This window comes from Panulirus ornatus, chromosome 7 (genome assembly GCF_036320965.1).
Source record: "Panulirus ornatus isolate Po-2019 chromosome 7, ASM3632096v1, whole genome shotgun sequence".
NCBI classification, from domain to species: Eukaryota; Metazoa; Arthropoda; class Malacostraca; order Decapoda; family Palinuridae; genus Panulirus; species Panulirus ornatus.
The window spans coordinates 4,430,863-4,455,096 of record NC_092230.1 but is presented as its reverse complement, the minus strand read 5'-3'; the positions used below and the strand labels follow the sequence as shown (position 1 = coordinate 4,455,096).

The following is a 24,234-nucleotide window of genomic DNA, read 5'->3' as shown; positions in this document are numbered from 1 at the left end:
AGAACGTGGATCTCCCTGTGGATCAAACAGTAGGAGGAACATAGGGGACACTGAATTTGGATCAGGAAGCGTTCCCCGCACCCCAGCCTTCCCCTCACAAGAAGCCAAAGGTTACAAAGAGAAATCGGAGCGATTGAGCAAAACGTGAAAGTTTGCAAAAATAATTCTGGAAAGTTGAACGAATCCGTGCTTAGTAAGGAGACAGACATGCCCAGGACTGATGACCTAATAGAATTCTTCATAAAGAGTACAATTCCTCAGCGAAAAAGCAGATCAGAAATCAATTTTTCCTCCCGGAGACTTAGAGGAAGACATTAAACAGCAAGCTTTTATATATAGCTGCAGCACCAGACTCAAGGATCCCTGTCCTGTAATAACACTATTAAGGAACAAATATATACGAGAGAGAATACTTCCCACGTATTCCCTGCGTGTCATAGAAGACATATAAGACATCCTTGATGACCAGGAACAGTTTGAGTAAGAAGCTTGATGGGTTTCCTTGACCATACGGTCAGATCCTGGATATTGTTGAAGAAAAATAGAAATATTATTTACACAGTTGCTGAAGGCCTGGGAAGCGTGTGGCCTTGGAGTAAATAACACACAATATGTCCGCATTTGGAGTGACTGGCAGATTAGGACATTGTTTATTATTATTATTTCCCGAGGAAAAAAAAAAAAGAAAAAGTCCCAAGGAATAATTGTCCAGCGAAGTGTCATTTGCCTCAGTTGGTGAAAGATGCGCGTCACTCACTCACAATTCCTTACTACCTGACTGCTAGTTACACTTAAATCTGACACTGGTAGCGTCACGGCAGCGTATCGTCCATTGAGCAGATAACGCTACACTTGGCATCGTCGTCTGGTCGACAGTGACAGTCGTCAAGTGGGTTATCTCGTCCATCTAACTCAAGCACGAGCTCCTCCCGAAGTCATCCCTAACCACTTCAAAGGACGTTGGGTAACATCTGTAAAGGATGCGTGATGGGCAAGGTTATGAAGGTACTACTAAGTTTAAGGCCCCCGCAAATTGATGGCCGTCATCCTCCGAACTCTCTGACTCAACAGTGAAGCTAAGATATCCTCGTAGATCTTTCATTGTCACGGAAACTGTCATAAATAAGCGTCTTCTTCACCTTGAAAAAAAATATATATAACCTGCTCCCAGACACGCAGTGTTGGATTGTCTTTTGCATTTCCGCACTAGCGCGTCTTTCTGTACTCCAGCATATGCTGATGATATGGATGTCCTCTTTTTTTTTTTTTATATATTTTCCAACTCTCCTGCTGTGTCATCCTTGTATTGTTGGTAGGATGACATGGTTTTTATATTCCCGCATTACCGGTGGTGGAGTACAGCAGGCGTGTTCTCTTGTTCCCTCCCTCAACCTCCGTAGCCTAGTAACAGGATGTATTACGCTCTCGTATATGAAGGATAGTAATTACCATGGCAGCAGGCCTCTTGTGTCGTATTGTCTAGCGTTTACCCCTTCTTGGTTGTGGAGATTCGTGTAGGTACTACACAGTTTGGTGTGGGATCAAGGTGCCTTTTGTTTCCCCTGTGGTCAGTTAGGCTGTCCGAGTGCGTAGCCTGCAGGCGCACGTAGCTCCATCACCTGGCAAGCTAGATTATACTTTGGAAGATATATATTTAATCGACCAGGACGATTCATATAATGGCCTGCCTTGATTTTTAATACTTGCTCAAGTTGAACAGTCTCAGGTCCATGATGTATAATTTTTTCCCTTCGCTTTATTTATGACACGTTTTGCTTGTAAAGATTTACAATGTCTTGCTGGGCTGTTGTGCCAGTAGGAGAAGACTTTTCAGTGATGTTAAAAACATGCCATCAATATTCTTTTCTCTGTAACTTATTAAGTGTAATAAGACGTTTGCGCTCCAAACAGTAGTAGTGTGTAAATCCACTTTGCTTCCAGTATTAGTGAATTCAGAGACGGTCTGGAGACTGTGAAGGAATTTTATTCGTTAATCTAACTCCAAAGCTTGACCCTCATTAAAGGATAGTGTTACCACACAACAGTGTTTTTGATGAATATTAGTGTCTGTGGAGAGAGTCTGCTCGGTTGTGCCAGTCTACTACCCACGACTCCATCTTATGACAGACCATCTCACCGTCCCTCCTCTTCATCGCAAGTCTAACGTGTGCAGTGTGTATACGTTAGCGCTGTTGTCACATTTTGGTGCACTTAGGTCCCAAGTAAGACATCTGTCAGGTTAAAGGATAGTTTCCCACCTACCACCTCTTCCTCACAGGAACCCTTCTGTTGCGTTTTTACCCCCACGTGTCCCCTGGAATAGGCACGTCTTTCAACATGCTGGAAATTCCACACGAAAACTTAGGCCTGCCTTCGCACGCTCACGCTTCGTCTCCCATGCATTGACTTGTGATATCTATCTAAGGAGGTATAGCAGAACCATCCTCTTTCTTACTCTGTTTGCTGCAGTCAGCGGCTACACCTGTGTGTTCAATCCTGGATAAGTATGTGGTCATAAGTCTTGTCGTCAGTTCAGCCATTATTTTTACCCTAGCTCTCCCTCAAGGTTTTTTTTATTCAGTATGTGTCTCTCCACTGTAATGCTGGATATTTTATGCCACCACCACCACATCAATTCGACCTTGTATACAGACGAACATTCCCCTCCCTCTCCCTTCAACATCCTATCTCCTGTTAAATCAGAATCTACGACTTGTTGATGCAGAACGCTTGTTAGATTAGGGTACATCCACGTAATATGAATCATCTCTCACCGTCTCTTATGAAAGTTTAGCCTGTGTAGAGCGAAGTGCTTAGGCCTGACAGACCCCCACATCAATCACCACCAGTACTCGTGTTACGCTTATTTTCATTCCCGTCACCAACTACGAGTTATTGAACCGCTAGGATCCTAGTTTTCTGTGTATCTAGAAATGGAATTGTAATTATTGGTTATTTAAACAGGATGACAATCAGCTTACCACCCATTACCATACGTATCCCTGAGGCAGGGGAGAAAGAATTCTGCCTCCATATTTCCTCGTTGGAAAGATATGTGACGGTAGATGTTGTATCATTGGTGTCTTTGTTTTATGTCTGGCGTATAGAGAGAGTTTATTTCCCTCCAGTTCAGGCCTTACTAGACACATAAAGCCGCTCTTGTTTAACTAACAGTTGTAGAAATACACCCAGGTACTTTATTCGCTTTATTTTGTTTATAGGTATATCCGACTCTTGTTGAAATAAGTCCAAGTACTTTATTCGTTTTAATTTGGTTTTAGTGATATCTAACACTTGCTGAAATAAATCCCAAGTACTTTATTCACTTTATTTTGGTTTTAGTGATATCTAACACTTGCTGAAAATCACAAGTACTTTATTCGCTTTATTTTGGTTTTAGTGATATCTAACACTTGCTGAAATAAATCCCAAGTACTTTATTCGTTTTATTTTGGTTTTAGTGATATCTAACACTTGCTGAAATAAATCCCAAGTACTTTATTCGCTTTATTTGGGACTTTTGTACATTCCTGTCTCGATTATCTGTCCCACCCACTGATTTCTCAGTATATTGTTAATGTGACACGCTGGTGACCCATGTGTTGTGTATCAATATTAATCACTTTACATTTCCTAGTAAAGTTTTTCGTCTCAATTTTTTTTTTGTCTATGTTTGTAATTTGTTATCATCTCTTTGTTAGTGCAACGGAATCTTCCCTCGAATTTGTTGTCTTTGTTGCTATTGTCACGTCCTCAGCTTTGCTGATATGATAAATAACACCCACAGGGTATGTGTCCTTTACTGAGGGCGTGATTTGGTCATTTTCAATGAGAGGAAAAACTTGTACTTTTTCAAGAGAAAAAAAAGATTCCCCATCCACAGGAGTGTGAGGTTGGTGAGCTACATTGTTATTACCAGTTTCACTTGACCTGACCTCACCTGACCTGACCTATAGTCACGGCGCTGGTGTTGGTTATCTCTCATCATGACCACAGTCACTGGCTCTTGTCCTCATCTGCTCGTGGCTTCTATATTAACCCGTAATGAAATGTTGTGGTGGTGGTGTGGGGAGGAGAGGGGGGTCGGTGGCTATTGGATATGGTGGGGGTTGGATGGGGGGGGGGACGATGAGCCGTCCTTGCCCTGGGGTGGGTGGAGGAGGGGGTGAGTGGCAGGAGGGGGGGGATGGGGTGACGTCACACACTTCATAACAGGAGGAATACCAGACCTGAACGCTGCCCCTTGTTCTGCCTCACCCCCCACCCCACCCCATAACCTCCCCCCTGCCTCAACCCCAGCACTGGCCTGCTATACCTCAGCCCTGCCCTCTCGTCTCCTGCCGTGACTCTTACCTTCCCCCCTACCTCCTAACCATCCCCCTGCACCCCTAACCACCTCCTGCCCCCTAACGATCCCCCTGCACCCCTAACGATCCCCCTGCACCCCTAACCACCCCCCTGCCTACCTAACCATCTCCCTACACCCATTACCGACCCCCTACCCCTTGTGCCTTTACCACATACCCCTTCCTCCTCCCTTACCATCTCTCTGACGTCTTACCATACCCCTTGCACCATACCATACCCCCAAGTCGTTACCATACACTACGTCTTTGGTGTCCAGTCTGTCTTATCTCTGTGGTGCCCAGCCTGCCCTATCTCTGTGGTGTGGTACCTTTCTCCTACTAGTAATGTCTTGTATTGCCTGCCTGCCTGCCTCCCTCCTCCTCCTCCTCCTCCTCCTCCTCCTCCTCCCTCACCTCCTCATGTATTGTTTATCCAGATTCCTGCCCGTCTCCACTGTTTCTTGGCTGCTTTTTGGACGGTCGAGTTATTTTGTAGCCGTCCCTTCCATATTGTCATTCTTCTTCTTCTTCTTCTTCTTCTTTCTTCTTCTTCTTATTATTATTATTATTATTATATTATTATTATTATTATTATTATTATTATTATTATTATTATTATTATTATCATTATTATCCTTGTAGGGCGTGTGTGGTCACTGGTGAGGGGCGTCAGTGTGAGAAAACATGTTTCACCCACACCGAGCCTGGGTTGAGGCTGTGTGTGTGGGTGAGTTTGTGTGTGTGTGTGTGTGTGTGTGTGTGTGTGTGTGTGTGTGTGTGTGTGCTCGCGCTGTACACTTGCCCAAAACAGTATCGGTCACCCTACCCTGGTGGCCGATACTTTTTTTGTGTGTGGGGGGGGGAGAGAGTGTGTACATGATGCAGATCATGAAGTTTGGTAATACCACATACTGTGTTGTCACACCTTGTGTGTACTAGGCCAGGGGCTGACGCCATGTTGGCTCTGGCATTGCCCTTACCTGGTACTTACTGTCCCCCTACACCCTCGCGTCTGGCCAGGCAGCGTCAGCTAACGTCTCTTGTATGTTCTGCCTTCCAGAAAAAGTCGCTGGGTCAGGAGCTGTTCGAGCGGGTGGTGTACTCCCTGGACCTCATAGAGAAGGACTACTTCGGCCTCCAGTACACTGACGCCAACCACGTCCCGGTGAGTACTGCACCCAGAACCCTTCTCTCACGACCAACCACGCCGCCTCCTGCTGCCATCCACCTCACCTGCACTGACACCATCAACCACGCCTCCTACTGCCAATCATTAACCTACGCTGACACCACCAACCACGGCTCCTACTGCCAACCATTAACCTGCACCGACACCAACAACCACACCTCTCTTTGCCGACCACCTCACCTACCCTGACACCACCAACCACGGCTCCTACTGCCAACCAATAACCTACACTGACAATACCAGCCACGCCTCCTACTGCCAACCAATAACCTACACTGACAATACCAACCACGCCTCTTACTGCCAGTCATTAACCTACACTGACACCACCAACCACGGCTCCTACTGCCAACCATTGACCCACACTGACACCACAAGCCACGCCTCCTACTGCCATCCACCTCACCTACACTGACAACCAAACCACGCCTCCTACTGCCGACCACCTCACCTACACTGACACCACCACCCACGCGAGGAAAGGAGTCATGTATTGAGTGGAGATGGCAGCCTCGCAACACAGTGCAACACAGTGCAGTTTAGGACGCGAATTCCTCCATTTGTCTTTTATGGCCAACAGTCGGCTGGTTTCCACAGCCTAATTGAGACATTGTCAGCCGTTAGAGGGGAAGTTTACAAAGAGTATACTTAGTGATAGCTTGCTGCCATTGAAGACTTTGTAGCTTTGAGAAAGTAAACGATAGAATGCCAGACAACTGGTGAGTGAGTACCTAACCTAGCCTTAACCCACGTAGCGTCCTAATCAAACCATCCTAGTCTAAACTAACTCAACCGAGCGTAATGTAACCAACCTAACAAACTAGCCCAACCTATCCTAATCCAACCGAACCCAACTTAACCTATCCTAACCCAAAACCTAACCTAAAACCCACTCTAAACAATAAGATAAACAAAATCTGAGCAAAAATAATGCCTTACCTATGACGAAATTTGCCCTGGAGCAGATTTGGCGCCTGCTGGATTCCCAGTGCTATATATATATTTTTTTTTGTCTTCTACCACTGCTGCTAGGCCATAGTTATGAGAGAGAGAGAGAGAGAGAGAGAGAGAGAGAGAGAGAGAGAGAGAGAGAGAGAGAGAGAGAGATCACGGGAGGAGATACAGAAAGCAAGGCACAGAACATCACACGTGGAAGACAAAGGACGAGAGACGAGACTTTCCCATGTCTTTCCTTTTTCCCGTTTCAGTGTGATGGAGATGAAGACGTCACAGATTAAGTCTACGTAAAATTTATGAAGTTTAGATCTAGTGGGTTATTTCCCCTGGTTGGTTCCGTCTACGTAATTTATAAAGTGTAAATCTAGTGGTTTATTTCCCCTGGTTGGCTCCATCTACGTAATTTGTAAAGTGTATATCTAGTGGGTTATTTCCCCTGATTGGTTCCGTCTACGTAATTTATACAGTGTAGCTCTAGTGGGTTATTTCCCCTGATTGGTTCCGTCTACGTAATTTATACAGTGTAGTTCTAGTGGGTTATTTCCCCTGATTGGTTCCGTCTACGCAATTTGTCAAGTGTAGATCTCGTGTGTTATTTCGCCCAGTTGGTTCCGCTGTTGGCTAACTGACTGGTCACACACGGTGTAAGTAGTTCTCTTATTTCGTCTGAAGTTCACAGAAGCTGCCTCCAGTGGAATGATTAGGCACAGTGTCCTTTTCCCGCCTTCTTCCAGCCACCCCTAGGCCCATTGCTTAGGTCCCTCACCACCAGCGGGCCGCCCTAGAGCATAGGGGCCCGCACCTCCTGAGAGGTTCAGTCTCAAACAGTAACTCCATCTCGGGAGTTAGTGCCTGGCGTTGAAAACTCATGTGCGCGACTGGGGTTTGCAAAGGAGGTCCTTTGTCCTCGTCAATATTTGTGGTTTTTGCGTCATGTAGGGTTTATAGATTTGTGCCGTGAGTAGGCTCTGATTCTACATCATCCCTGGCAGAAGCTCTTCTTCTTCTTCGGCTTCGATCCAGGAATTCAGAAAGTCTTATTTTTTTTTTTTCATAAGTGGATCTTCTTACATTCAGTCCAGATCCTCCACGTTTTCTTCCCGAGTCCTGGCACCTATCTGTACAGGTTGTAATATATAGGAACAAGTCTTCTCATTTCACGTGATCTCTTAATGTGAGTTTTTGGGATCAAGTCATCTATGAAGGGAACTATATTTGTATCGTGCGGTATAAGTGCCAGTAGGCTAGCATATCATTCAATGTGTGTGTGTGTGTGTGTATTAAGATATTAGTGTTACTAAATGACGTATGTTTTCGAAATATTAGTCAGTATATGACGGATGTTTTCGAAATATTAGTCAATGTATGACGTATGTTTCAAAATATTAGTCAGTATATGACGTATGTTTTCGAAATATTAGTCAATATATGACGTATGTTTTCGAAATATAAGTCAATATATGACGTATGTTTTCGAAATATTAGTCAATATATGACGTATGTTTTCGAAATATTAGTCAGTATATGACGTATGTTTTCGAAATATTAGTCAGTATATGACGTATGTTTTCGAAATACTAGTCAATATATGACGTATGTTTTCGAAATACTAGTCAGTATATGACGTATGTTTTCGAAATACTAGTCAATATATGACGTATCTAGTTGTTGTTGGGAGGTCAGTGTACGTCATGTTCTTTGTGCTAACGGTGAGGGTGAACTCAGTTCTGAAATCATTATTTTCCGTGGGTGGGGGGAAGCCAGTATCATCCCTTCCTCATCAAGTTCTCCTCAGGGACCAGTTCTTCTGAGTTTGATTTCTTGCGCGACCTCTTTGCTGGTGATTGCATTGGCGGTGGATTTGTGATGGTGTCGGGTTTATATGCCTGGCCTGCCTTGGCTTGGCTGGCTTGCCACCTGGTGATCCTGGTAGGGCTTGAGTCAAGGGGACGTGGGAGGTGAGGTCGTGAGTGAGGCTTCCCTTCCCAGGTTAGGTGGTGGTCGCCTCCATTCCTCCTGCACCGCCACACTCACCCACACTGTGGATGAACGGAGTGACCGGTGCCCTGGCTGATCAGATGGATGGATGGTTAACCAGGTGGATGAAGAACTAGTTGACTGGTACGAGTGGTGGGTGAAAGAAATAAAGGCAAAGGAAGAATAATCGAAGAATGCAAAGGAATACGAATGACAGCAAAACAGTTGGTCGCGTTGAGGGAGCTACCAGATAGTGGATGAGGTGAGGAACTTAGTCATTAGGATGGTAAGTCAAGACATGACTTACGGAGGGATCCCTGAAACACTCTGTAGCTACCTCAGTCGACGCGAGTTATCAGTCATGTGGAGTGTGTGAGGTGGAAACCTTCGTCCGTCAAATATGGTCTGTTTGTGCAGATGTTGGTCGAATATTATGATAAGACAGTTGCTAACCGCAGCCGAGGGATATATATATAAATATGTATAATGAGATGGCCTTGATTAGGGTTTCAGTTGCCCGTGGCGTCTCAGCCAACATGAATTAAAAAAAGAAATACCTTAAATGAATATGGAGTGGCATGGGTGAGGCTTTAACCTGTAGACCTGGTTATGACCTGGCAGACTCTACACCTTAACCCTTTAGACCTTTCCATGACCTGGGAGGCTATGCTACACAACCCCCCCAGCCCCCTAACCCCCAAGAAAAATAAAGAAAAAGCTAAGCTTTGGTTGTGCATGGTAGGAATAGGACGTCGTGGACCATAGAAAGCTTATGGTGTCAGTTATGATTCCCTGGTCAAATGCCCGAAACGGGGACAGACAGACGTACACACAGGTGTGTGTGTGTGATGAAATGATTCATAAGTCGCAGTGAGGGACATTGGCTAGAGGAAGCTCTGCCACCATGGTGATCGCGAGGTGTGGTGGACTGCCTTCCTCTCCCCTGGCAGGCAAGAGCCGGCTCTCACTCTACAACTTTCACACTGCCATAAAACCCGCTCGGGGGTCACGTCAGGGCACATGCCCTTTGACCTCCCAGGACACCAGTGTTCCCCACCACCTCCCCACAACAAAGGAGTTCCCACACTTGTGTGTTGTCGTGTTGTGGACCACACTGGAGCCTTATGTGTTCTGGGAGGTGTAGGTGAGGTCATGGTGTGTGAGGGGTCATTCACAGGGTGTGACCACTTGCATGTTGTGGTCAGCTGAAAAGCGCTTCTCTCTCTCTGGACACAAGCAAGGTTTATGGTCTTGATGACTACCATCCCCGTGTACTGAAAGAGTGTGCCTCTGAACTTACACCTGTGCTTGCTCGTCTGTTCCATGTCTGTTTAAAAACCATAACCTTTCCTTCTCACTGGAGGTTTGTGTTGGTACATCCCATCCCTTAGAACGGTCACCGTTCTGATCCCCCTAACTATCTCTATGTTGCTTTGAATTCCTCCTCAACTCCAATATCCTCAGACTTGTTGACTCTCACAGTCTTCTCTCTGATCACCAATATGGTTTACATGAAAGGAGATCCACTGGAGATATTCTTTCTTATCTTACTAATGTCCGGTCATCATCCCTGAAATTTTCTGCGGAATCCTGTGTAGTTGCCCTTAACATACCCAAAGCTTTTGACAAGGTTTGCACATCGGGGTCTCAAATGTAAGCTTCTCCCCTTTTGGCTTCCCTCCCTCACTGTGCTCCTTCATATCTAGCTTCCTCTCTGGCCGATCTATCTCCGTGGTTGCTGATGGATCAGCCTCTCCCCCTTTCTCCATCAGCAGTGGTGTCCCTCAATATTCTGTCCTGTCTCCTACATTTTTTTTTTTCCCTTTTTATCAACGATTTTCTTTCTACAAATAGCCAATTGCACTCGTATGCTGCCGACTCAGCATTACATTCCTCCACATCCCTCATTTCTGCTGCTCCTCTCATTTGATCTGCATCTCGTCTCTACAAAACTTCCTCAAGCAAACTCAGACTTGAACAGGATATCTCAGTGGAGTAGACAAAATCTTGTTTGAGTTTAAATGCCTCTAAGACTAGTATCTGACCGTCGCTCTAATGAAAATTCCTCGCAACTTTCTTTAATTCCACCTCTTAACTCGGTGAACACAATTGATATTATTGTAACATCCACTCTGTCTTAGAAACTGGGAGTCCGATTAAAGAGTTGAAAATTCTTCTGAACAGTTGCTCCGGTTATACAAAGGACTGATTTGTCTTTGTATGGAGTACTGCTCTCCCATCTGGAGTGGCTCTAGCTCTGCATCTTTACTTGACTGAGTCGAATCGAAGGCGTTGTGACATGCAAACTCTCCCAGGCTAACTTCAGAACTTGATCCACTTGCCCCTACGTCGCAATATTGGCTTCACTTTCCCTCGTCTATAAGTATTACATTGTTTTATACACCGAGAGCTGGCTGCCCTGTGTGCCCCCCGCCGCTAGCTAGACCACGCAATACTCTGCAAGCTGCTGCGTCACGTGATTACCTGTGTGGCGTATGGCAACTTAAGATTAGGCCAGTTTGATAACTGTTTCTTTACCTACACCTCGAAACTGTACATTCTCATGTCTTTTCCAATAACTATGACCTGGCACTTTATTAAAAGACATGTTTCTCACTTCCTCCAAAATTCGTAATACTTTTCTGTCTCTTTTCCCCCTTCTTTAACCTCTCCATATTTCAGTTAAGGCCCGGCCTTGATGTGGACTTTTGTCCATGACTGGTGTGTGTGTGTGTGTGTGTGTGTAGCTAGAGACAGGATGTTGTATTATCAGTGTGAGGCCAGGTCATTCGTCTTGTTCACTTGACCTGACTTGACCTTATCCCACATTGGTGTGGGGTCAGCTTTCCCGCCTCAGCAGCCCACCGCCCTTGGTCAGGAGCTGCCCGACCAGGCTGGCTGGTCGTTTGCCTCGTGTCTTCATGTTCGTGTGGCCTCTGGCAGGTTTGGAAGTCCTCCAGTTGTACTTCTGACCGGATCCTGGTGTGTTACCACTGTGCATCGTATGATACTTGCCGGTGGGAGGTTTAAACAGTGGGAGGTGGAGGGTTTGGTAGGGGGAGGAAAGGCAGAAAGAGTGGAGCCTTCAACGGGGCAGTCGGTAGTTATCCCAAGACTCATTACACGGGTCTTGTAGGGACGCGACCTTCAGCCGTGTCAGATGACAACGTAGGACTCTACTGTGGGACCTTGTGATCATCCCCCCCTCCCCCTAGTACAGTCTACTGAGTCATGTGTGCATCTGTGTGTACAGGGTGGTCGTGTTGGCTGGTCCTGAAGAGGCCACTACGGAGCCACGTAAATTGGCGGCATTTAGTCTCCTTCCTTTAAGACTTCATCTTCAGCTTCTTATATTTCCGCTCTAACATCAGCATCGTTGTGGTTCAATTGAGTGTAAGCTTATGGACGCCCCAGAGGGAAAATGTCTGCAACATATACAGTTGGTCGGGCTAGCAGTCAGCGAGCTGGTCGCGCCCTCGTATAGCCTAACACAGGCGCCACAACGTAGTTGGATCCCAGACTAACAACATATGAATCTATAGACGAGCCTCAAGACTAAGTCGTTTAATGGGCGCCACGAACTAGTCACGTATAGACCACTGGGCACGTTTACTGCCATCGATAACGACTTTAGAACATTTGTAGTCGTTAGATTGCTCGAAATAAGGAATGTTTTGTCATGTTTATATGTATCTTACGACTACATACGAACGTGTCGTAACTGTTCCCTACACCAAATGTATTTATTGCATTCAGTATCTAACCGTAAGCAACGTAGCTGACACTAACGTTTCAACAGACAGCAGTTGGTAGTAAATGGACGTTTGCTGGTGTGTAGACCATAGAATAATGGAGGCTTCCGATGCCTTCGAGACTTATCCTGGTTATGGAGACCTTTGCTTGGTGACTCTTTCTGCTGCTGCAGGTGGTAATGTCGCCAGCACAGCCGGATTAATGTTCTCTGTTAAATATAACTTTTTTTCCCCCCATCCATGTAAGACCTAACGTGGCCGCATTCCTCCCATTTGACGGTCGAGATGACCCCCTATCCATCCCCACTCCATCAACGTAATGCCGCACGGAACCCACCCTCAGATGTGGTGGGTGGTATGAGGCTGAGGAGTGAGGTCACACCAGCCACCTGGTCGGGTCGGGTCGACATCTGGCAGTCTCTCCCTCCCTAAACGTGCCATGTCTCCCATCCTCCCAAACTATCTCTCGGGTCTGTAGCCTTTTTAATTCTAGCTGCCAACGTATAGAGAAGTTGCCTTTGCTTATCCTCCTGAAATGAAGAAAGCTAAGACAGAGACATGTCTAGAAAACGGAGGAGCTGTAAGAATGCTGTGGATTTTGATAATACGTAGGAAAGTCCTTTCATTTTATTCTTTCTTTCTTTCACACTATTCGCCATTTCCCGCGTTAGCGAGGTAGCGTTAAGAACAGAGGATTGGGCCTCTGAGGGAATATCCTCACCTGGTCCCCTTCTCTGTTCCTTCTTTTGGAAAGTTTGAAAAAGAAAAGAAAAACGAGAGGAGAGGATTTCCAGCCCCCCCCCCGGCTCCCTTCCCATTTAGTACTCATGATATCTGATGTCAGCTATTTACACGTAAGGTAAGTAAATAGCTCGTAGAAGATGCGTGACGCATGTTCGAGATCCGTGATCCAGCTATTGATTTCAGGGTTGATGTGTTAAGCCTCATCCCGGCGTAGAGGCTCAGATACCCCGCTGCCACCACACTGATGGCTCGGGGTATAGCGGTAACGTGGGTCCCCGATCCCTTGAACTTTCTCGAAAAAGTGTTATAGACGGGGTTACGCCCGTGTTGGCCTGACTCAGTGTATGACGTAGGCGATGACATCACTCGTTAGGCCCCACCCAGCCTACTTGCCCTCAGGGGGCACATTGGTTGTACTTTACGATTGGGTATATTACCCGTTATTGCAATAAAGCTGCATACGGTCCCGTATTAGTAAGTTCACAAACAAGGAACAATCGGATGTAATACGAGAATGACGATGCTTATTAAGTGTATACCTCTGGGATGTCAGGTGACTGAGTTCGTTGGTTTGGAGGAAGGGGTGTTATCAGCTCGCATTTACATCATGGTTATTGGGGTCATGATATTGTGTACGGTTGTCTGCTGGTTGCTTTGATCGACCCTTTTATTTCATTCATTTTGTGAACTTCGCTGACAGAGGTTTACCAGTGAAGTCATATATGGAGTTCCATTTGAATTGGTCTTGATCGTACGCCTGGCACCAAACTTATCGGGCATTGCCAGGTATCGCCAGCACATGGAAGTGGTAGAGAGATCATAGATTACTTAAATATTCCTTATTGTTTTGGTGGTTTCATGTTATGCGGCACAGATGTGTTTATTCATTGGTTTTATTGATGTTCATTAAGTGTTGGAGGAGGAGGAGGTATCGTGTTGGTGTGGTGGTGAGTGTGGATGGTCTGTCCTGCACTGTGGTTAACGCAGCTGCGATCCGGTTATTCCTGGATCAGTCGTCCTCACATTGGCTTTCTTAACCGACCCATACTCAGCTTGCCTCTCTACACAGGTCACCTCACCTCACCGTTCACTGTGGCTCACCTTCTTACAGTCCATTCTCTGAGAGCTGCTCCAGCCTCTCGTGTCTCAGTCTCTTCCAGCCCCAAGCCTTCCAAATTTCATTCCAGTCTTCCTCAGGAACCCCTGCTGCTCCCGAAGGGGATTTTTCTGGCTTGATTCAAAACCTCACGGATCGTAACCGTTCGTAACGGGACGAAGAGAAAAAAAGAAATCGAGTGGTTTGCGCCGTAGACTCATAGCTTTTATGGGCTGTGGTAATCACTCGTCCAAGCTGAGTGCAGCGTGTTAGGCCTCGCATACTGATCATTAGATGTATTGCAATTACGGTAGGGTCATTAATTTCCATACCGTGTGAGGAAGACTTTGTAGGGGGTTTTGAGATGATGAAGATTAACGACAACACATGCGGGTTTTTGAATACCTTTCCAAACTATCTAGCTTGTGTGGAAACTAGTCACATATAGACCACTGGGCACGTTTACTTATTGTTTTGCTTTTAGCGGTATTTGAGAAATTAAGTTATTTTTGATGTGCTCTGTGTTGATGCAGATGGGGCCGCAAGTTGTGTCCGTAGATGGCAGCTTACGGCAATGATATGTCAGGATGTCGGGGATTGACCGTTAGTATCGTAATGAGACGGCGCATGACCCACGGTGTGCGGACGACTTGTGTTCGCGATGTGAAGGCAAGGCTTGTATACGTGATTATATTTGTTGTCTTTTCCTAGCGCTTCCTCGCACACATGCGGGGGGAGGGGGTTTTCATTTCATGTGTGGCGAGGTGGCGACGAGAATGAATAAGGGCAGACAGTATGAATTATGCATGTGTGTATATGTATATGTCTGTGTGTGTATATATATGTATACGTATATGTATACGCATAGATATGTATATGTGCTGTGTGGACGTGTATGTATGTACATGTGTATGTGGTTGGGTTGGGCCGTTCTTTCGTCTGTTTCCTTGCGCTACCTACCTCGCTAACGCGGGAGACAGCGGCAATATATATATATATATATATATATATATATATATATATATATATATATATATATAAATATATATATATATATATATATATATATATATATATATATATATATATATTCCGGGTTGGTTGGTGGTGGTGAATTGACGTGGTGCTCCGGCCTGGAAAACGATTTGATGTTGGGACGTGAGCGTGGTTTGGTGGTTGGCTGGTGTAGCGGCAGTCGACTTGTTAGTCATGGTAACGTGATGCCCAGAAGGGGGAGGGGTGTTGGGGTGGAGGGAGGGAGAGGAGTCTCATTTCCCATCCTGATGACCAGCTTCTAATCTCTCTCTCTCTCTCTCTCTCTCTCTCTCTCTCTCTCTCTCTCTCTCTCTCTCTCTCTCTCTCTCCCGATACCTGGGTATCGGTGAGGGTTAATGGCGGATGCTAGGATTTAGCACTTCAGTGGCTCTCAGGTTTCACCTCCCCGTTGGCCCCGGAAAGGCTGCTGCTTCGTCTGCCTTGCCCACACGTAGGTTGCTGGCGTTCGCTTCGAGACTTACAAGTCTTTGCGTCTCGTGTGTAGCACGTGACACGTAGCGGTGAGCCCTACGCGTTAACCCTTCCTCTGATGACAAACTCCGGCCGAAGGTTTTCGTAGGGAGGTACTCTCTCTCTCCGTATGTAAGTGTCTTTGTTTCTGTCTTTGTTTTGTGTGTGTGAAAACCTCGACGTAATTCCTTAAATGTACACTACGGGGCCCTCGTATTTTGAACATAATCTACCATACACTTTTGTAAACTCTGTATACTGCCACCTTGTGCAGTATCATCACTTAGTTTCCTTCCATTGATCCATTAATCATATAAGAATAATTTCTTGCTTTATTTCTTGTTATGGCTTCTGTTGCTGATCCCTCAGTGCATCTTTCAAAAAAAAAGAAAACCAGTTTGTTGTCGCCATCATTAAACTGGTTTTTGGAAACCTTTTGAAAATTGTGATCAAGTCACGCTTTACGTTTCTTTCTTCAGTAGTGGGCAAATTTATGGCCTCTTAACTTCTCACTGTTACTCAGCTTTCTTAATTCTGGTACCATCTTTGGTGCCCTCTTCTGGACCTCTCTATTATTTCCTTATGCTTGTGTAAGTCCGGTGACCAGATTTAAGCAAATGTTGACCCCCAGCCTGCTGCGAGAAGGATCATGTGACGTTCTTCATTTATTTCCTACCACACACACACACACACACACACACACACACACAGTCCCCCTTTTTCGAAGCAACTGTTCATTTTCAGCAGGGGAAGAAAACGTCATATCTGTGAAGCAGATGACTGCCAGTTATACCCACATCTCAAGGTCATTCCACACCCGTTGGAAATGGTCACTCCTTTCTTTCCATAACGTTGGTCGAAGGGATGAGGCGTTTCAGGCAAGTTTAAGTAACTTCTTTCCCGACCTGTTGTGGTGCCGCGTTACACGAGACGTGGTTATGACGTGAGTAATATGCCAGGGAGAGGTTCGTTCACGCGTGTGGCGTTACTCTGGCATGACGGAGAGGATTCGTAGTGTGTGTGTGTGTGGTGACGGCGTCCGCTGGCCACGATTGGATATCCCTCTGGTGTAACGCGAGACACTGGGGGATGAGGGCCACGGGGTTGTGGACCCAACTTCTGCCCGGAAGCGCCCTGCTTCTCTCAGTCTGCCATTACAAATTTCTTGTGTGTTGTGCTGGCGCCTCTCGCGCGTGCAGCGACAAGTCCATTCCCTTAACACTCAACATCTTCCAAGCACTTCCAAGCACCTCTCTCTCTCTCTCTCTCTCTCTCTCTCTCTCTCTCTCTCTCTCTCTCTCTCTCTCTCTCTCTCTCTCTCTCTCTCTCTCTCTCTCCCCACATGTATATTTTTTCTCTTTTCTCTCCTATCCTTTAGGTTTCCTCCAGCCCTGGATTTCGTCTCCCCTGGCACTCATATCTTACTTTAATCACTTCCTTCCTGGAGAGCTCTCTCTCTCTCTCTCTCTCTCTCTCTCTCTCTCTCTCTCTCTCTCTCTCTCTCTCTCTCTCTCTCTCTCTCTCTCTCTCTCTCTCTCTCACCCAGTGATCATATTACCGTCCTGTCCAGTTCTATTGTCTTGACACCATTTACCCCCTCTGCCGCTGCAGACTAGGCCTTTTGTATTCCTCTGATATACGACCTGACGTATTGTCATTTTTCACAGCTTTCTGGTTGGGTTATTTTTGCGCTCAATATCTTTGTTTATAGGAAATGGAGTTGGCTCCTTTGTTTGTTTATACATATATATATATATATATATATATATATATATATATATATATATATATATATATATTTTTTTTTTTTTTTTTTTTTTTTTTTTACTTTGTCGCTGTCTCCCGCGTTTGCGAGGTAGCGCAAGGAAACAGACGAAAGAAATGGCCCAACCCCCCCCATACACATGTACATACACACGTCCACACACGCAAATATACATACCTACACAGCTTTCCATGGTTTACCCCAGACGCTTCACATGCCTTGATTCAATCCACTGACAGCACGTCAACCCCTGTATACCACATCGCTCCAATTCACTCTATTCCTTGCCCTCCTTTCACCCTCCTGCATGTTCAGGCCCCGATCACACAAAATCCTTTTCACTCCATCTTTCCACCTCCAATTTGGTCTCCCTCTTCTCCTCGTTCCCTCCACCTCCGACACATATATCCTCTTGGTCAATCTTTCCTCACTCATTCTCTCCATGTGCCCAAACCATTTCAAAACACCCTCTTCTGCTCTCTCCACCACGCTCTTTTTATTTCCACACATCTCTCTTACCCTTACGTTACTTACTCGATCAAACCACCTCACACCACACATTGTCCTCAAACATCTCATTTCCAGCACATCCATCCTCCTACGCACAACTCTATCCATAGCCCACGCCTCGCAACCATACAACATTGTTGGAACTACTATTCCTTCAAACATACCCATTTTTGCTTTCCGGGATAATGTTCTCGACTTCCACACATTTTTCAAGGCTCCCAAAATTTTCGCCCCCTCCCCCACCCTATGATCCACTTCCGCTTCCATGGTTCCATCCGCTGACAGATCCACTCCCAGATATCTAAAACACTTCACTTCCTCCAGTTTTTCTCCATTCAAACTCACCTCCCAATTGACTTGACCCTCAACCCTACTGTACCTAATAACCTTGCTCTTATTGACATTTACTCTTAACTTTCTTCTTCCACACACTTTACCAAACTCCGTCACCAGCTTCTGCAGTTTCTCACATGAATCCGCCACCAGCGCTGTATCATCAGCGAACAACTGACTCACTTCCCAAGCTCTATCATCCCCAACAGACTTCATACTTGCCCCTCTTTCCAAAACTCTTGCATTTACCTCCCTAACAACCCCATCCATAAACAAATTAAACAACCATGGAGACATCACACACCCCTGCCGCAAACCTACATTCACTGAGAACCAATCACTTTCCTCTCTTCCTACACGTACACATGCCTTACATCCTCGATAAAAACTTTTCACTGCTTCTAACAACTGCCTCCCACACCATATATTCTTAATACCTTCCACAGAGCATCTCTATCAACTCTATCATATGCCTTCTCCAGATCCATAAATGCTACATACAAATCCATTTGCTTTTCTAAGTATTTCTCACATACATTCTTCAAAGCAAACACCTGATCCACACATCCTCTACCACTTCTGAAACCACACTGCTCTTCCCCAATCTGATGCTCTGTACATGCCTTCACCCTCTCAATCAATACCCTCCCATATAATTTACCAGGAATACTCAACAAACTTATACCTCTGTAATTTGAGCACTCACTCTTATCCCCTTTGCCTTTGTACAATGGCACTATGCAAGCAATCCGCCAATATATATATATATACACGCACACACGTATTTCCAGCACCAACACCTGTTGTATTTTCTGTAGGCGTGAGGGTGTGTGTGACAGCGGGGTTGGTCACACCTGCTGTGTGTGTCTTTTAGAGCGTGCTCGTGTAAGTGCGTTGCACAAGTATACATATACGTCTACATACGAATGTTTGTACGTATGTGCACGCTTGTGTTTGAGTATACGTGCACGTACATGAACAGCGCGCTGTGGCGAGACATGAGAATGATAATAGTTATTATTATTTTTTCTTTTCTTTTAAACTATTTGCCATTTCCCGCGTTAGCGAGGTAGCGTTAAGAACAGAGGACTGGGCCTTTTTTGGAATATCCTCACCTGGCCCCCTCTGTTCCTTCTTTTGGGGAAAAAAAAAAAAAAACGAGAGGGGAGGATTTCCAGCCCCCCCGCTCCCTCCCCTTTTAGTCGCCTTCTACGACACGCAGGGAATACGTGGGAAGTATTCTTAATCCCCTATCCCCAGGGATAATTATGATAATTATATAATAATTATATAATTTTATTATTATTATTATTATTATAGATTTTAGTCATGAGGGAGTGTTGTCATTTGGTAGTATCGGGCTGTAGAGAGGAGGAGTGACAAGCTTAGGATAACCAGTACCTCTGGTTTCTTGTGTCACGCCCATGAAAACCTCACCCTCACCCTGTGACCTGACCTGACCTGAGTGGTCCTGGATTTGACCAGATGGAATGGCCGAGTCCTCCTCCTCGCATTCCCTGGGTAATTATATCATAATGGTCTTTTTACGATTCTGTTGAAGGAAGCGTTGAAGGAAGTGTGACCGTATGCTATATGGGAATATTGTATTGGGGCATTTTAGACCAGATTGAACAGCTCTTCTCTTGACGTGATTTACTAGGACGAGGTAATACATCTTGTAGTCTCATACGATTAAAATCTCCATAAAAAAAAAATGGTTCTTTTCTCATCTTCAGGTGTCATATGTCTGTCTGTATGTAGGCATAAACCCTTTAGTGGAAATGTCTTCCTGTTTTACTCACTATATGCCGGACGTTGTTTGAACTTATGTATAGGGCACCGTTTGAACTTTCCTCACAAGGTGAAGGTAGTGTTCCACCTTCACACGTTAGATATATCAAGGTTCTCTGGTCAGAGAATCATTGGCTTGGAATTCCATAAAGTTCAGCCCGGGTTGTGGGGTTGAAGACTGTCCCAGGTATGTGCGTGTGCTGGTGGAACAGGTATTATAGCTGTACACACGAGGGATGATGAACACAGACCAGATATAAGGGTTGGCAAGGAGAAAAATATGAACATAGACCGGATTGGTAAGGAGAAAGGACTTAATTTTGATAGATTTTGAGATTTTCATGTAATTGACTACACTAAATGTCGCCATGTTTTCATTTCTAATTATTTTGTCAAGGGAAGAGATGTGTACCCCATACAGATTTTTAGTTTATCACATGGCCTGTTTTCTTTCAGTGGAATAATTTGTTAAAAAAAATAGAAAAAAGTTTTCAGTGTGATAAGATCTGCGAGGAGGATTAGGGAAGCGTCCTTCATCCCGTCAGGAGACAGTGGTCAAAGGTTACATGTATCCAGATGTCAAGGTGACGTGGGTTCCAGTATATGTTATCCAGCCCTCCAGTCCACCTACTGCCATGGGACAGTCATGGGCTGGAACTGGACTGGAATGATAAAAAAGATATGAGTCGTCAAGGGACTTGACTTTTTATCATCTTTCATGTCTGTCCACCACAACGATCATAGGGACCAGTTATCATCTGCGTACATTACTGATGTGCAGTTGGGTTTCCAAGCGGTCGTTGGCAAGGAGGGCTGGAGCAGATGGGAGGTGGGTCCAAATGTGAATCACTTTACGTTCAGTGCCACAGAAACAGATCTGACCGACATGGTAGGTGGTGTTGGAGTCGCCATTATATTGGCGAAGTTCGAGATAACGATGCGTAATTGGTGATTAAGGAGGCGGCGTTCGGGGGACGATAATGACAGTGGTGGAGGATTGGGGGGGGAGGGGTGCTTGGCAGTTGACAAGCGATTGTGGAGGAAGAATTAGTCGGGAATGCTGCTGTTAAGATGAGGTGGGAGCGATGGTGGTGGTGGTTTGGGGCGCGGCAGAGGTTTAGGGTCTGGAAGAGGCTGGCCAGCAGGAGGAGGAGGAGGAGCAGCAGCAGCAGCAGCAGCAGCAGGGGTAGTGTGATGTCATGCATTGGCGGCGGTGGTGGCAGTATTGAGGCCATGACCAGCAGTGAGGCAGGCCGGCCGCCACACTCACCATTAACTGGTTCACTGGCAGACGGCAACGCCCCCCCTCTTTTCCCTGGTACCACAGTCGGCCACCAGGACCGGGGAGGTGTGTGGCAGGAGGTGGAGCAGGGAGGTGTGTGGCAGGAGGTGGAGCAGGGAGATGTGTGGCAGGAGGTGGAGCAGGGAGGTGTGTGGCAGGAGGTGTAGCAGGGAGGTGTGTGGCATGAGGAGGAGCAGGGAGGTGTATGGCAGTAGGAGCAAGGAGATGATGTGTGGCAGGAGGTGGAGCAGGGAGATGTGTGGCATGAGGAGGAGCAAGATAGAGATGTGTGGCAGGAGGTGGAGCGGGGAGATGTGTGGCAGTAGAAGGAGCAGGTAGATGTGTAGTAAATGCAGAATGCTTTGTAAGAAACGCTGATCAAAACACTGACCGCTTCACTTTGAGTTTTCGTCGGTGTTTCTCTGAGCACTTCGCTTATGTAGTCCAGACTCCATTGATAATGAACTCTGCAATACCTATAACATCACAGTATCCCTAACATTTCCTTGATTCAGCTTTAAAGTATCAAGAAAGTCTTTCGACCATGTTCAACCTAGAGAACCATTTGTGAACAAAAGCTTGTTATCATCATTTACCCTATTGTGAGAACTTTGCCTGATGTTCTTGGTTTGTGTAGAACTTCTGATGTTGCTGTAGTCTTGGGTAATAATAATACGGCCAGGAAGAGTTTGATCATAAATTCTGCATCATCTCAGAAGCGTCGGAGGGAAATGTTCCTTATGAAACTGGCGATGGTTTCTTTCAGTTCATTGAGAGAGAGAGAGAGAGAGAGAGAGAGAGAGAGAGAGAGAGAGAGAGAGAGAGAGAGAGAGAGAGAGACTATCTTTTGTAAGAACTGTCTCTATGTTGGTCTCTCTCTCTCTCTCTCTCTCTCTCTCTCTCTCTCTCTCTCTCTCTCTCTCTCTCTCTCTCTCCCCCCGATGATTATCAGGGCGTGCTGGATCCGGTGACCGTGGTGGCCAAATGTCGCGTGAAATTATTCTGTCCCGGAACACATTGGAGAGAGAGAGAGAGAGAGAGAGAGAGAGAGAGAGAGAGAGAGAGAGAGAGAGAGAGAGAGGCGTCTCCGTACGTCTCGATAGTCACATAGGCCATTTGTTGTAACGGTGATACTAAAAAAAAAAAAGAGTCGGTTTTGTCGTTTGTGGCATAGGCGCACAGTGACTTTTGGCTCACCCTTGTTTATGCCAACTATTTACCGCAGTACCCCCCCCCCCCCCCCCCCCGGATCGAACCCTCGTCCATCTGTGTGGCAGCCAGGTGAGCTTGACCACCTCTGGGCTTGAAGCATCATCTGCTCCGCAACCACTCGGTGATTCACGCATCTCGCTGATGCGCCACACATCTTTTACGAGGTGGAAATAGTGCCTCTCAACCCCTGGACAAGGAATGAAGGAAGGGAGGCTTTTTAATCGACTCCCGAGGTACCATGGTAATCAGTGTATACCTCGACCATGTAATGTATACTTGATATCTGAGGTCAGCTATTTACCGCCATACCCCGAGAATCGAACCCCGATCCATCTTTGTGGTAGCTAGGTAGCCGTAACCCCTTTCTCCCCAAGGCCACGATGAGCTTAAAACAGCATCTCCATTTTCACTCCATCCTTCCATGTCCAATTTGGTCTCCTCGTTCTCCCTGTTCCCTCCACCTCTGACACATATATCCTCTTTGTCAACCTTTTCTCTTTCGTTCTCTCCTTATGTCCAAACCAGCTCAACACACCCTCTTCTGCTATCTCAACCACACACTTCGTATTACCACACATCTCTCATACCCTTTCATTATTTACCCGATAAGACCACTTCACACCACATACTGTCTTCAAACATATCATTTCCAGCACATCCACCCTCCTCCGCACAGCCTTACCTAGAGACCATGCTTCGTATCCAAATTATATATATATATATATATATATATATATATATATATATATATATATATATATATATATATATATATATATATATATGTGTGTGTGTGTGTGTGTGTGTGTGTGTGTGATTATTATTATTATTATTATTATTATAAGCGACAGTGACAAAGGTTAATTACTGTGTGAAAACATTACATAGTAGGACGGGTGGATAACAAGTTGAAGTGGCCAAGAGAATGAATACAAGGATTGCCTTAAAACGCGTTAGTATAAACAAGATATTTACTCAGGAGTGTTGCGTTAAAGGACGAGGTTAAAACACTGTGGTACAAGCAAGAATATTTCCTGCCTCTTGGGCTTTGTGTCATATGTAGTGGTTGGTTGGCTGGTTGGGCTTTAGTCCCGTCAACTGCCATGGTCATTAAGGCCGCCAACGTAAGCTGCATCCACCAATCGGAACGTCTTCAACACATTCTTCAGGTGTTGAAGGTAATTCTAGGAGCACATACACCCTCACTGTGCATGTGGCGCGTGAGAGGTTGGTGTACGTGGCCATGGTAGGAGTGTGTGTGTATGTGTGTCTTGGCTCAGGTGGCGACTACCAACATTACTACTACTTCCAACGCTTCTGCTACTACTACTTCACGCCCCGTTTGCTTCTCTGTTCCAGCTCCTCCTCTCTCCCCCTTAGCACGTAGCACCCCATCTACCCACCCCACCTCTTCAGCTCCCCGTGACCGACGCCGCCGCAAAGCCGCTACCTGGGGTAGTATAGTACACGCCCCTGTGGATGACGGGGGTGGGGAGAAGGGGAGGTGAACGTCACCCTCGGCGCGCGCGTCACCTACACCGACCCCCTCCGCCTCCTTCACCACCCGCCCTCCCTCACGTCAACCCACCTTCTTCCCCGTTGCTGTACGGGGCTGGGGAGGGGAGAAGAAGGGAGAAGGTGGACATGTTTTGGGGAGCAGAAGTCCTGGCATGACCTACGGGGTATGCCAGGGAATAACGATGATAAAGATAACGAAAATCATGATTCATGCGTCGGGGTAATTCCATTTCCCGCCTGGCTGGGTATGGTGCCG

At 45.9% G+C, this 24,234-nt stretch overlaps 1 protein-coding gene across 1 annotated transcript in view; it reads left to right on the top strand.

Annotated features, from left to right (window-relative positions):
- LOC139749382 (uncharacterized) overlaps positions 1–24,234 on the top strand; it is a 205,282-nt gene that overhangs the window by 92,854 nt on the left and 88,194 nt on the right. Inside the window, exon 2 of the mRNA XM_071663166.1 lies at positions 5,407–5,511. Within this exon, the coding sequence (XP_071519267.1) occupies positions 5,407–5,511 (105 nt within the window). The remainder of the gene's footprint in view (positions 1–5,406; positions 5,512–24,234) is intronic.